The 15563-nt window shown below is 42.5% G+C and overlaps 1 protein-coding gene across 2 annotated transcripts in view; it reads left to right on the top strand.

The window, feature by feature from the left end:
* The window catches only part of RGS6 (regulator of G protein signaling 6), a 457947-nt gene that overhangs the window by 395968 nt on the left and 46416 nt on the right, over positions 1–15563 (top strand). For both annotated transcript variants that reach the window (XM_011370921.2, XM_011370922.2), the window contains exons 7-12: positions 3133–3197; positions 6653–6729; positions 9179–9260; positions 10722–10796; positions 12416–12514; positions 13580–13641. In XM_011370921.2, coding sequence (XP_011369223.1) covers positions 3133–3197; positions 6653–6729; positions 9179–9260; positions 10722–10796; positions 12416–12514; positions 13580–13641 — 460 coding nt within the window. The remainder of the gene's footprint in view (positions 1–3132; positions 3198–6652; positions 6730–9178; positions 9261–10721; positions 10797–12415; positions 12515–13579; positions 13642–15563) is intronic.

The raw sequence follows: 15563 nt of genomic DNA, 5'->3' as shown, positions 1-15563 counted from the left end.
TTATGGATCGCCAACAAAAAATTTCCCTGAAAAATTTTCCTCATTTATAAAATGAGGATAATACCAAAACGCATCTCATAGGGTTATTGTGAGGATTAAGTAAGTGAACGTTTAGAAGGCCCCTAAAAAGATGTCTAACATTCAATGAGTGCCATATAATTGACAGCTGCTGCTATGGTGATTTTCCCAGTACCTAAAACAGTGTTTGGCACATGAGAGACATTCAACAAATTTTTAAATGAATAAGTAAATGAGGCAATGAATGTCATAGTGGAAAAAGCTCTGAACTGGACCTTAATTCTAATTCCTCTTCTACCAGTAACTAGTCCATAGGTAAATCAATTCACCAATCTTGGCCTTTAGTTTTCCCAACTGTCAATGAAGGGTCCACACTTGATGGTTGCCAAGGTTACTTCCCATGCTAAAATCCATTGTTCTAAAAAGTAATTAGAGGGTATGTGATTTATATGTCCCCTGGTTTAAGAGATTGAGGTAAATAATGATATCGTTAGTAAGGACAGGAAGTCTGGAAAGGGAGTTAGTTTTTTAAGGACACTAAATAGGACAAAGTCAATATATTTTTTAATATTTAATTGCACATGTAGTACATGAATCCAAGCTGCTTATAAATTTTTTAAAAATGTTCTACTTCTGTCATAGTGAGAGACAGTGAGCTTGAGATGGCAGTGGGTCATCCAGGTGAGATGCTGGTGAAATGAGATTTCCAGGTGTGAAGGCAAGAAGACAATGATTTTTTTCAGTGAGAAATTAACTAGCCTATAAAAACCAACATCTGAACTTCAAGCAAATCCCCCAGATGCTCTGTTATAGGACTGGCTATTGTTGCCAGTGGTCATTTGATTGGTTAGACATTAGGGCAAGCACTGTTGAAGGTACCGTGGCAGTGTAGACAAGCCCAGGGAAGGTCTGTGCCAAGAAGAGGTCCATTCAACAGCTACATCCTACCTCCCTAGTTCTGGTGATCAGACTCCCCATTATGTGACATTAGCCACAGAGGAAGTGAGCTGAAAGCATGCGATCATGTAACTCATGGTCGTCAGGAGTGATACCAGCTTTTCATTCTGTGTGTGGTACTTTAACTTATAATTTAGCTGTTCCATTTTGCCCCAGATGAGTTGGAAATTTCTCAGGATGCTTCTACCTAAATAGAGCCCAGATCTGGCTTAGACTTTCCCAAGTTTCACATTTGGCCAATACAAAATACTGTCTGAGGCAGCATTGTTAACACTCCGCTGACCTGCACTGCTCCTGGGTCATTGAGACCTGGCCTGCGGGGCTTCCTGCCTCAGGTTGCCCCCAATTCCACAGGCTGCATAGCTGGTGGTCCAAGAGACTGAGATGTATCTTGTAATAGAGAAAACACTTCTTTACCGACACAATGGAGAGGTGTAGTTACTTGGTTCATTGGAAAAGTTGGTAAGTAGAGAATCATGAAAAATGATATGTACATATCTTAATCATTTCATGTTAATGAGTGATATACAAAGGAACATTCATTTGGCAGCCTTTTAAGGTAGGACCAAAGAGTCTCTTTGATTGTGGGTCCCAATAATTTGAGTTTCTTTCTTAAATAAACCATACTCAGAATAAACCATCCCTTTGGGGCATCTTTAAAGCACATCAAGAATTTAAAAACACTTTTTTGAAGCAAACTGTATGTTGACCCATTTGAAATTTTTATTATTTTTTCCCATTTTTTTCAGTTATCTCACCTGTACCAAAGTCATCAGCAATTGTCTTAGCCAACTCTCCTTTATCAAGTTGTTTCAAACCATTCAACTGTGTCTTCATAGAAACAACTCTCTTTTCAATTAATTGCATCAATGTATGTAATATTTACTGACATTATGATGAACTTATGTTATTAAAATAACAGGTGTGCCTAACATAAACAGATTTGAGAACAAATACAACTGACTCTCATCTACATGCAACTCGACTGGTGTATGCAAAGTGTGGGCTCCTACTCTAGCCTACACCAGAGTAGGCTCCTAGCTGCAAGTATCATAGGTTGCCATCAGTAAATTTTTCAGACAACATGGTGTAGGTTTGTTAATCCAGAAAGAAGTCGAGTAGATATCCTAGTGTGCTTAAGTTGTCAAACAACAGTTGGATGCTCTCTGACCTTCCCTCCAAGTCATTCTATTGTTTATTTATCTATTGTCTCCCTTGGATCAGTCTGTGTGGCACTGGAGAAGTAAGATACTGAAGGAGCAGAAGTAGGAAGAGGATGTAATGAAGGCCATGTGTGAGAAAGGAAGTCCTAGCAAACAAGGTTCAAGAACACGTCCTTAGCTGGGGAAGAGGGACCTAAATTGTCCGCCCTTTTCACTGTCCATTCTCTTCATCTGGCAGGCCATGCCCCAGTGCTAGGTACTGGGATTGGAGGTGAGTAGGGCATAGCCTCTGCCTTTGAAGAGCCTTCATCCTAGAACAAGGGACAGTCTAGTAGATCCACAGTTACAGTTCACTGGAATTAGGTTCCATGGTTGAGGATAGATAGATGTAACAGCAAGCTATCTGGACCACCGAGCTGGGTCTTCAAAGATTAGTAGGTGGTTGCCAGATAGAGGGGAAGAAAAGAGAGGAGGAAAGGCCTTCCACACAGCAAACACATATGCAAAGGAGTGGAGCTGAAAGGGTTTGAGTAGTCTCGCTTGCCTGAGCGCAGAAAAGAAGGGGTTGCTGAGATAAGCAAAGACTGAATCTTAAAGAACCAAACATGCTACCTTAAGGAGCCCAATCTTTCTCCTGAGGTCACTGAGGAGTCAATGCAGGGCATTTAGGCAAGAGAGTAACATGCTCATATTTGAGAAAGATCACCTTGCTGAAGGATGTTTGGGGTGAAGCAGAATTAGAAAGATGGAGGGGAGTTGTCAGGATTGGAAGATGGGTTTCTCATCTGTTCCTGACCTGCAGAAAGATTCCGAGAGGTCAGGTGTCATGGTTTCCACATAGAAACATATTCTTCACAGCACAGTGCTGAGCACTTAGCCAGCTGATCTGGCTGGCTGGCTGGCTGGATGAGTGGATGGACAGATGAATGGATGCATTTATAATTCCACCACACTGCTGGTTTTGTATGTGTTGTGATTTCTCTTCTTCCCTCAGCCATCTATCTCTGTAAGAGGACAATGCAGAATAAAGCAAGGCTGGAATTGGCAGACTACGAAGCAGTAAGTATGATTCTTTTCTAGGATAGGTGTGGGAGGAGAGTGAAAACATATCTACAACTCTGTCTTAACTCACATTTTTCCCTTTTTCGCTCCCCAAACCCTTTCAGACAGTGGAAAGGAAGTCCCCTCTATTTCCTCTCCTTTGTTCTCAGCTCCTCTTACCATCACAATAAAATTATATCTTTATATAAAGGACTCTCAAAACTCAGAAATAAAAAACGACTCGACTTAAAAATGGGCAAAGTATTTGAACAGACACTTCACCAAAGAGGACATAGGATGACATATAAACACATGAAAAGACGTTCAACATCATTAGCCATTAGGGAATACAGATTAAATCCATGCTGAGATACTAATACGCCCTTATTAGAATAGCTAAAATAAAAGATACCGATAATGCCAAGTGCTGGTGAGGATATGGTGAGCAACTAGAACTCTCCTACAATGCTGTTGGGAATGCAAAATGGTACAGTCACTCTGAAAAATGGTTTGGCAGTTTCTTATAAAGTTAAATATACACTTACCATATAACCAAGCAATCCCACTAGAGAGTTCGGAATTTATGTTCACACTAAAACCTATACACTAATGTGTGTAGCAGTTTTATTTGTGATCATCAAAAGCCGAAAACAACCCAAATGCACTTTAACAGGTGAATGTTTAAACAAACACTGGTATATCTTTTCAGTGGAATACTACTCTGCAGTGAAAAGGAACATACTATTAATGCATGCAAACTTGGATGAGCACCAAAGACATTATATTGAATAAAAGAAGCCAGTTTCAAAGGATTACAAAATGTATGATTCTATCTATGTGGCATTCTTCTAAATACAAGACTATCATGAAGGAAAACAGATCAGTGGTGGTTGCCAGCAGTTATGAGTAGAGGTAGGATGTAGCTATAAAGAGATAGCCTGAGAGAGTTTTGGGAGGTGATGGAAGTATTCTGTATCCTGATTGTGGTGTTGATTATATGACATATACATATGTTAAAATTCATGGAACTGTATGCCAAAAGGGGAAAAAAGAGAATTTACTACATAATAATTTCTTAAATTTAATATATGATAATTTTTAAAATTACATTCACCTGTGCTTGGCAGTAGAGGCAGAATCTGAAGACCAAATTCAATCCCGAATATAAAATAGATGTATAACATATGAGGTATATACTTTCCCAGCTTGCCTCCCCCTCCACCTTCACAACACATGATTCCTTGCAAGAATTGGAGGCCCCACCACCACACTCATATCCATTCCCATTTAACAGAGCCAAAGCTCAGAGAACTTGAGGACTCAGAGATAATTTTTTTAACATTTTTAATTTTAGAAAATGCTGCTGAGCCATGAAATGATTGAGGGTCAGCAGCTAGGAGGAGGGTCAACATTAAGGAGAGTGAAATATCCTTCTCTGGATAATCCAGGATTAACAGCTCCTTCAAATCCACCCGCCTTCCAAATGCCCCTCCTGATTTCGCTATCTTAGTCTTTCAAAATAAGCATGAGGTCCCACTCTGCCAGACCTCGTCACTTTTGGGCACCTGCGCCCAGGCCAACCAACCTGCTGAGCTATCATTCCCTTCTCTATCGTCCAAGGGGAATGTGCATGCCATCGGAGAGCAGGACCAGTGCACGGCCCCCCACCCCCTTTGATCCCATGGGCATCACAGGACCTGTGCATGGAGGAAGACAGGGGAGGAGGATTCAATGCAGGAGCCTGGCTAAAGTTTGCTTCTCAGTGGGAGCCATTAAACAAATATGCTGAACCATGATCGTCCCAAGCAAACCCTGGCATGGCTGTTCTGTAGAGCTGAGCATCCCGGGTACCCAGTCCCTGCCACCCGTCTGCCCTTACGCACCTGCAGCCACCCCTCTCAGAAGACCGCTATCTCACCCTTTGTGCATCTGGTGCAAAGTGCTTTAACTTCGACCTGACTACATCCTTTCCCTAACACAACCTGTAGGAAAGACCCAGACGGCAGAAGTACGTAGCCCCTCCATCCTCCATCTCTCTTCCCTGTATTTTCCACGTTTTAGAGAAGGTTCTAAGTAGAAACAAGACAGCATCAACTCCTGTTTTATTCAGGTTTCTCTTCTATTGCCATAGTATGTCCTGCTTTGGTATTTGTAAAGAATATGGCACTAAAATGATCTTTGAGGTCGAAGTTTTGCCTAAAAGTGGTCAGAAACTGAAAAAGGTATTTTGTTTTCAAATACAGTGATTTTATTAATTTTTTCTGATTATATATTCTCTGTAAAAACAAATCCAAACAGCAAAGAAAGGAGAGACAATAACCCGCAGTCCTTCTCCACTAAGCTTTTTTCTGTACATACATTTTTTCTTTACAAAAAAAAAAAAATACTTGAATCATACTGTAAACATTATTGTGTAAACTGCTTCCCCACCTCCCATCTTATACTGTAAGTATGTTGGGAATATTTCCATGTCACCAATAATAATCTACATTATTATCTTTAATGGCTGCCTAGTATTCCATGGCATGACTGTCATAATTTATATAACTACTCCCCAGTTGACTGGCATTTAGGCATTACCAGCTTTGCTTCTTATAAAGAGTGGAAGAATAAAAGAACAATTTTTTGGAGGTACTTATACACCAAGCCTTGGCAATAACTAAGTTTAATGTGTTGATCTTCAACTGAAGTTCCTTTTATATTAATAATCCACTGATGAGGGTAATCAATTAGTGTTGGCATGAGCTCTATGAAAATACATAGCATACTGTGGGCTCCAGCCTTACATTCCATCAGAATTAGGCAGATCATTAGGGGACCTGTCAAACACCCCTCCTCACTGTCCTGTTGTGCCACTAGGTAAGTTTACAGAGTTAGAGAAAAGGCTTCTCCCCTCTTCTTCTGAATGCATTTTCTTTCTTTCTATTTTTGGGTTTTCCTTTCACAAACATAGACACTCCCTCTTTTTGCACTATTGAATCTGGACTTTCAAAGACATGAATGCCAGATCCTCTGGTTTCTCCTTTCCTGCCCCCTTCTGAGACTCCTGATGGAAGCCGAGCCTTCAGAAAGCCATTCTTAGCTTTGCTCTTGAAGGGGTCCAGTAGGTTGCGAAGACCCCTTTGTCCCTTCCCCAAATCCTGCATGCATAGCCACAAAGGGTTCTCCCTATCTTCAATAGCCTTTATGACAAGTGAGAGTTGTGTTCTTCTAAAACACACAGAAGAGAGGAATTGGTTGAACCAAAGGGACTTCAGACTTAATGGGTGTGTAAATGAATATTAATAGTTCTGCTCTGTACAGCAGAGTCTGGTACAAAGTCAAATTGGGTTCATGTCCAGTGGATTTAAAGTAGAGCCCAGCTATTTTGTTGGAAGTAACCAAAATAGATGACTGCCTTATAATAAGCATAAGTGTTGATGTGCAAACTTATAATGATGAATCCCTTCTCATTCATTTTTATATCTCATTAGGAAAACTTAGCAAGACTTCAGAGGGCCTTTGCAAGGAAGTGGGAATTCATCTTTATGCAAGCAGAAGCACAAGTAAAGTAGGTGAACTTAATAGAGACACTTGCAAAGAGAAAAAGTCTCTGGAATTTGGAAGTAGTGTGATTGTGGGATTGCCAAAGCGGGGTTGCCTTCTGCAGACGGCCGGCTGTGGTTAGTCACTGTCATCTCTCATGGGAGCAACTGAGTAGAAAGCAAGATCAACATGGATGTTTCATCTTTGTAACCAATGGCACTCTAAAATAATTTCAAAAGTGTGTGTTCTAGCAGGCAATGGGATTCTTCCAAAATGTACAACTCTGGTTATGAGAAGACATACCTATTTTCCAAAGAGATGTCCAATTATTCTTCTGTGCTCAGAGGCTGATAAACATCAGACCATGTAGCTTTGGAGGTTTTGTCTTCATAGGAAAACATGGTGGCGTTTGAGGGAGGCCAACAAGTCACCCCTACCCCACCCTCACCCTGGAGAGTTTCAGAACCAATCTGAAATAAAGCATAGATTCAGACATTTGGAGTCCAAAATGTCAGATTGTTACTGATAAAAGCTAGATTATAGCACATGACTTTGGATCCGTGACTACAGATGTTAACCCTGGAATTAAAGTTATCCATTGCGGGCAGAGCTAGATTTCTGCAGCCTCGCACCATCCCCCCGCCACCACCACCTTGTGCAGATTTGACCCCTGTAAGCTTACTACATGCAGAGAACAGGTGTTCAGAAAGGATCAACCTGAGCTTTCTCAATATCTTCTTTCAAATCCTCATATAAATTAAAATGCTCTTCTCCCCTGGAGGACAAGAGATGACAGAAGGAGAAAAGTTGGAGTGTTTTCCCCATATTTTTCCCTCTTAGGGAGTATAGTGGAAATTTCCTCCTCCAAGGAAACATAAGAAGTGGGCAGTATGTGTACCCCAGCCCACAAACATGGCTGTCGACCAGATCCTTTTGATTCTGGGAAATGGACTTGCTCAGGTTGGGTTCCCTCTTGTCCTTTCCAGAAGTGGTCTCTGGTTTAGCCAGGAGTGTTAACAGGAGTGGGACAGATGTGGGGAAGGAAAGGGATGCTGAGCCGGGAGAAGGTCAGTCTTTTCTCTGGGTACCACTTGGACCTGAGCAGAACCCCCGTGGGTTTTCAGAGGACCCCCTTTGCATTACCTGAGCAGTGTTGCAGCCCATGGCCTAGGGCTGGGTTTCAGGCTGTGTGGGTGAGCACTGATCACAAGTGCGGTCATAGTTTAAAATGACTCGAGGTCATTGGCTCCAGAGACCTGCACGATGCCATGGTTCTCATTCTTCCTGGGCAGTCTCCGCTTTTCCCCTACCCGTGATTGCAGCTACCTGCTGTCCACCCCCTTGCTCCCCTTGCTCCCCTTGCTGAGGGAGGTGGGCCCAGGGCACTGGGTGCTGAGCTGTAGCAGGAGGAGGCCTGGCCCCTGAGGAAGGAGAAAGCAGGAGGGTGAGTGAGCAGGCAAGAAGGAGGCAGAATTGAGCCCGTGTACTCATGCGACTGGAAGCAAAAAGGAGTGATAATTTGTACTTTTAGAATCACACAGCATCGCATGTTATAAAAGGAGGGGAGATTGTCACTTTGAACATATATGGTATTTCTTGATTAACTTTTTTGATTAACTCCATGATTACATTATAATTGTGGGCCATTTAAGTACGCAGTAATTATCACAAAAATCACAGGGCGATTATGGGTTTATTTCAGTCCAGTAAACTAAAGGGCTCCCAAGAGAGCCAAGAACCAGAAGTTACATGGCAATTAATCTGAGTTACTTTTTACTTAAAGAGATAATGTGAAGTAATACAGACTTTTTAATTTTAAAGGCTCTAATCTTTGCTCCTGATCAGACCATAAAGAATCTGTCTTTGTCATCTGTAATTTCCCTCTTCCAATTTGTGCCTCCCCCAGCTGAGGCCAGTGATACTTGCCTCCTGAATCTTGTCACACGCCAGGACTATTACTCTGCTTTTAGAAAGCCAGATGGCTTAAGTGACTCTTAAAACATGTAATTGCAGCATTTGAAGGCATTTCTACTGACTCTGAATCCAAAGAAAACTTTCAGATTTGAGGATGAAACACTAAAAGCCTGTGGTTATATTCCTTCCTAGGATTCGAGTACACGGTATCCACTTTGATGGGGACGTATCATGGATGATTCGATTCTTAATAATCCATATCTTAATCATGCAAATACACAGTTGCATTCTTGTGCTCTCCTTAGGCCTGCCATGTTCATGACACGTCTACAGTAATTTGCAATCTAACCTAAAAGAAGGTCTCTCACCACATGTGGACTTCTTGAGATTTCCTTGAGGGCATTATCCACTCATATTTTACAGCTCTGCACAGAGCAGGGACTACACAAGTGTCAGTTGCCCTGTGTGCTGTAGCTCAAGAAACAGGAGCAGAAAGCTGGGGCAAGGGCCAGAGGAAAAACAATACAAAAGCCTTTGCTTTCCTTCTTTTATGCTTTCAGGATTGATCGGAAAAAGGACAAGACGGAAAGAAAAATTTTGGATAGTCAAGAACGGGCTTTTTGGGATGTCCACCGGCCAGTGGTGAGAAAGCTCTGCTTGGTTCTCTACGATGATTTCTTTTTCCCCACTTCCTCCTCTCGAAAGAAATGACTATCTTTAGCCACCAGATGTCTCATTCTTAAGAAAACCGCTAAGCTTTGTGATGTAATTTTGCCATTCATTCATATAATCTCAGTAGATTTTCTGTAATGTATGTCAATTCTACCTTTTATAAATTATCCATCCGTGAAAATATGGAATTGGAAATGGGAGCGCTGTGGGAATTCCACCTGGTGACCTTCGGGCCCCAGAAGTTTATAGTCCCAAAACAAGCAATTTCCACTTCTACTGTCACTCAGCAATAAATCTTAGAATACTCTTTTTCAAATGCAGCCAATCCTTGTTATTCACAGTAGTTACATTCCATAAAGTCACCGCAAACACTAAATCAGGGAATGTTAAACCACTGCTGAACCACTGCATTGGAACCATTTCATCAACTGATTAATACATAAACTTGTTTAATGGGCATCTCTGTTTAAAGACACCTTAATGTATATTACTGATTCATTACCACTGAACTCATGGCCAATGACGCTATAGCTCATCCTGGAATAAAGCTTACCTAATGCCAGTGTTTTCTCTGTAAGGAACATCACAGCCTTCTGGCATTTAGAAACACCAGGCAGCAGTTCAGCACTATGTTTGGGGGCCATTTTAAAGAACATAATCACCACCACCAACAACAACAATAATAAAAAAAGAAATGTGTAAAATGTGGCACTAGATAAACCTGGAAAAGGACACTTGTTTCCAGCATGAAAGTTGAAACAAGAGGGCAGAGTGTCGCCCTATCTGACCTCAGCTGGGAACATGCACATCAGGCAATTCCCAATTTTTGCTGCTCTGCACATGTCCATGAATGACCACGAATGCATCACAGTATTGATTTGGGGTTATAAATAAGTTTTAGCAATTAGGCAAATTCACAAATATGAAGTCTGAGAATAGTGAGGTTTGACTCTACTTATAATTTCATGTTATTAAAACAAATCTCGCATTTCCTTCATGAAATGGAGCTAAAATGAATAAACTATTTCGGCCTTCCTAAAAAACCGATTAAAAGAAAAAACAAAGAAGTAATTCCCCGTCCGGATTTTGGAGTATTTTTAGATGGTTAGGTACGTAAAATAACAAAGGCTGTGACTGATGCCACCTTGCAACTTCGAATAATAAGTTTACTCTTATCCACTGTACACAATACCGTCTACGTGTCGTCCTTAGACAGTATGAGGTAAGTTTTTATATTTCAGGAAATTTATATAAACAGGAACACATATTGAAGATGAAACATCTCTGTAAAAAAATTATAAATGGCAAAATAGAGATAATCGTACATTATCTGTAATGAGAAAGATAATGACAGGTAACCCACTGGGGCTAAATTGGAAGGATGATTTTCACTTAGTAATTTATGTGATGATTTTTTTTTTTTTTCCTCAGCCAGGCTGTGTGAACACCACGGAAATGGATATCAGAAAATGTCGACGTTTGAAGAACCCGCAAAAGGTTAAAAAGGTTCGCTAGTTTAGCTGAGTTAAAAATTCTTGATCCGAAGGGCCCTTTCATTTCTAGTACTGTTCAAACAATAATTTGCTATTTGTTAATTCTACCCCATTTCATACTTTGAAACCATTTCATTCATTTATTCTGCAAATATTTGTGGAGTGGCTGATATGTGCCTGGCGCTCTTCTTGCTGCTGAAATGCCGTCCTCACAGCCTCGTGGCGATGAAAAAGCCTGCGGGCAACAAACAGTGCCAGGAGGGCTGTATTAACAAAGTACAGGATGGTTCAGGAGTGCCTGGAGGGGGCGCTAGGCTGGGGCTTTCCACGGGCTTCCAAAATAGGCTCTAGGTGCTGAGGTCTGAAGGGTCAGTGGCAGTTGGCTCTGGAAAGGAGGCAGAGAGGAAAGGAAACTAGAGGAACAAGAAGTATGGAAATCCCACAGGGGAAGGTGAGCTTGGTGCTTTGAAAGTCTTTTAATATAGCTGGGTCCTCCAAACTCAAATCGCCATCTTGCTCAACTGTGAATGAGCCAGTGATCACTTGTGTTTCACTATGCTGAAGGGGCAGTGGACGCGGCATATCCAAGGGCGCCACACTCAGTCTGCCACGGTCGGTACACCCCAATCTCGCAACAGCACCAGGGACCATATTGTGGGAGAACACGACTGTCCTCCATAATGTTCATTTCTAAAGGTTGGAGATGTGTCCCCAGATGACCAGTCCTCTCATTTTCTCATACATATGACATGACATATACATCTACTTCTTGAATCTACTTACATATTTTATTCTTCATTGAGATAATGACGCCCATTGTATTATATTTTATAATGTTAATCTTAAAATGTCCTCATTTAAGGGCCACCTAATTATGTTAGAATTTTATTCCAAAATTTCGTGGAGCCCACATCCACCCTATCTGAGCCCTTCTTGATTTATAGATTTCAGCTGTGCATCGTATACCCTTTGAGGTTTTGTTTCTTTCCCAAACCAAAGATTGTCTCTAACACAAGGAACAGCTTAAAAGGTAGCCATAGCTGTGAGCATGTGGAGAAACTGAGGCCAGAAAACTGTTTAGCTTAAAAGCAAAAACTCTGAAACCCTGCCATCTCAACTTTGTACCTGATGGGCATGTCATCTGCTGGCCAAGAGAAAGTCTAGAGGGAATCTTTGTGCATAATCTTCAGCAATTGTTCTTGAACCTTTTTTGTGGTTCAGAATCACATGGGCATTTGGATCCAAGTGCAGATTCCCAAGCCCCACCCAGGTTGGTTCAGGAGTGCCAGGAGGGGGCACCAGACGGCCCGGGTAGGGCTCGGCAATGTGCGTCATTACCAAGTACTCCCAGATGATTCCCTGCAGATGGACCACGTTTGGAGAATCACTGATATACAAGAAGACCAGTTCAGCTCAGTAAGGATTTTCTAACAGTGGTACCCCACAGATGGGAGAGGCTGCCTCAAGAGACGGAGTTGCCGTCATTGGAGAAAGTCAAGCAGAGGCCAATCATTTATTGCTGGGATGTCACTGAGAGGGTTGGAAGTATCGGATAAGTGGTCGAAATAGCTGGCCCCTAAGGCGCCTTCGACTCTGAGGGTGCATAATTCTATCTTCTTGCTTCTTCTCTAGTCAGTGTACGGCGTGACAGAAGAGTCCCAGTCACAAAGCCCTGTGCACATGCCCAGTCAGCCAGTCAGGAAAACCACAAAAGAGGACGTCCGGAAGCAGGTGAATGAATGGACTCCTGCGCTCCCAGGAGGAGCCATGGCCAGTTTGAAAACCCTTTGAATGTTCACCTCTGAAGGCTGAGGGAGCTTTGAGTTCCTGGAAACTATAGTGGAACCCAGCTGTGGGTGACTTGAACCCACGGAAGCTTGAGAGGGAAAATTCTCTACTGAATTCCTCCAGCAGTGATGAGAGAAGGATGTTAATGAGTTATCCCCGTGCTGTGGGGCGACTGCTGTAGGCAGGTCTCCCACAGAAGCTGGGGCGGGAGGTTTCTTAAAATTGTAATACCCTTCCAGAGTCAGCCCGCTCACGCCACTGACTTTATTGCTATGATACAAGAGTAAAGTTTACAAATAAAGCAAGCCCCACTCCCAATACCATCTCAGCATTATTTGGTTCAATGTTATCTTTATGATGAGGAGTTAATTGGTCAACCCAGGTCAGCAGACAATGGCTAATTACATCACTTTTTTCTGGGGCTCACTGGTAATGAAGTAACTTCAGGTCTACTCCTTACATTACACTTTATTGGCTTCTGGGGGTGGGAGGAACCCAAAGAAGTAAATTGGTAGGTGCCTGCTCTTGACAAGCTTATTTATTATTGGGTGGTGAAGAGGAAACAGAAGTATGCAAAATAGTTGTTTGATGATTTTAGTCAAGTACGTCAAGCACATGAGTGTGATGTGAATGTGACAGATGTTCAGGGGATGATCACAGGAGATAAGTCAAACCAGACATTTATGGTGTATGTATTACCTGCCCATGCTATTGTTAAGCTTTAAAGAATATATACTGCCTTTAAGTTTGCCATCTCTTTTGGAAATCAAGACTTAAGCAGTAACACAGTACAGGAGGATATGTGACATAGGCTAACTTGTAGAGTGTGAATGAATCTTAACGGTGGCAGGAATTTTCAAAAGGGCAAAGTGGTTGCTGGTGTGCAAAGCTGGAGGGTTGAAGCCTGTGCAGAGGAAGAGTTTAGATCTTTAGATTTGGATTCCTGGGGTGAAAGGAAAATAAAAACTTCTAGTTTGGTCTTAACACCTCTGTTCTGTCTTTCTCCAGATAACATTTTTGAATGCACAGATTGACAGACATTGTTTAAAAATGTCGAAAGTGGCTGAAAGGTATGTTTCCGCTTAGTAAAATTACTACTTTCTTCTAATTTAACAAAGGAGAAGTGTTACGGGGTATGGCTAACAAGTGTATACCACGCGAAGAGGCAGACCGTAGGCATTCCTAAAACTGATAGATGAAAAAAACCACAGAGCCCGTGTGAGTACAGCTAAGTAGCAGACCTCCCCTGACTGATGTCAAGAAACGTTCTGTTGCTGAAGCTTTTCAGGAGGTGGCCATGGTACCCTGTCATTCAAGGTCAAATGTCCTTAAAAGGTACATGATGCACTTTTGCCTTCAGCCTCTCGATTAATTTAAATGAAATTGCTGCCTTTTCAGCTATAAAACATCCAGATTCACTTTATAGGGAGAAAGAAATTGTGTGCCCTTTGCGCTGTTAGCCGCACAAACAGGAGGGGACTGGACCATCAGGAGGCGTTCCGCCTCCACACACCGTCAACCACCGAACTGCATTGAATCAACTGTAAAGAAAATATTTGGCACCTCCAGTCTGGCTTCTGCAGGAGCGTTTGTGCTACAATCTGCACCCGTAGCTGGTTCCACTCCGTTAACTCATGGGAGACTCAATTTTGTCAACTAAATGGTCTGTTTTTGAACTCTCAGCGAGGAGGGGAGACCACCTGGGGAATCTACATGGAATTAAATCTGATCAGGCAGCCCCAAACTGAACCTTTACTTATCCATGTGCTGCTGCTGACGCGATGACCAATATCTGAAGGATCAGGGGCTTCAATTGGGTCTTAGTATTTATTGGCTATCAGAGTAAAGTGGGTCTGTAAGCCCAGCTCCCACAGGGGGCTGGCTGTGTGTTTAGACTGTAAGCCTTTCTCTGTTGGAAACTTCCTTCTAGATAAATAACAAGTGGAAGCTAAGAAAACCTTACTCCCACACCCAAAACCTGAATTAATGCTCTGCCTTCAGGTGACCAAGGACGTCTCTGGATCTGGGCTCTTGTCTTAGATGGCATTTCGTAGCTATTCCAGGATTTCTCAATTATGTAACTACTGATATTCTAGATGGAATACTTCTTTGTTGCAGGAGGCTGTTCTGTGCATTATAGGATTTGGCAGCATCCCCGACCTTTATCTGTTAGATGCCAAAACTCCACCTCACAGTTGTGTCTACCAAAAATGTCTGCATTCATTGCCAAATGTCCCCTATGGAGAAGAGCAGAGAATCAACCCCACTGAGATTCACCGGTACTCCTGATGTACCTGCTTCAGAAGGTGACCGTGGCTGGGGCTCAGCGTACACCTAGACACCAATTGCTCTGGAGTCACAGTTTCAGCTAACTCTGTAGGCTGTGGAGCCACCTCACCCCACTGCCATAACGTGGGGCTTCCACAGTACCAGTCTATAACATTCCTTTTTAAATCTTGCTGTGGATGCTTTTGTCCCAGAAGAGTGCCTTTGTGTGACATAGCTGGGATGACCTTGACTCCATTGGTGTCATAGCCTGCGAAGAACTAGAAGCTTCTCTGTGAAAAAGGGACAGGAATGGCCATCCTGCTATGCTGTGAGCCTTCAAAGGGCGCTTCAGTGTTTGCAATCCCAGGAGAGTATATGTGGGACCATCATTCCTTGGGGCTAGTTGCTCAGGTCCGGTGGTTTTAAGCATGATGGTCCAGGTAGGGGAGGGAACTGAGGAATAGAGATCCCCAAACTCTAGCTCTGGGGATTCAGATTCAGTGGTTTCAGGTAGATCTGAAGAAACTGCATTTTGAATAATGTGCAAGTGGACTGCCCGGGTCTCTGAGGATTTGGTGAAGCCGCTGTCCGTCACTCAGATGGACCTGAGAGCTCTCATTAGAAGGTTCACCCAGCTTTATCTTATCCTTGAGGTGTGAGGAAAGAGCCTGAACCAGTCAGCATGAGGGAGGCCCACACTGGGAAGGTGTGCTGAGGGGGAAAG

Source organism: Pteropus vampyrus, unplaced genomic scaffold (assembly GCF_000151845.1).
Source record: "Pteropus vampyrus isolate Shadow unplaced genomic scaffold, Pvam_2.0 Scaffold177, whole genome shotgun sequence".
Classification (NCBI taxonomy): Eukaryota; Metazoa; Chordata; class Mammalia; order Chiroptera; family Pteropodidae; genus Pteropus; species Pteropus vampyrus.
Note: the sequence above shows the minus strand (reverse complement) of the source record. Positions and strands in the feature narration are given on the sequence as shown.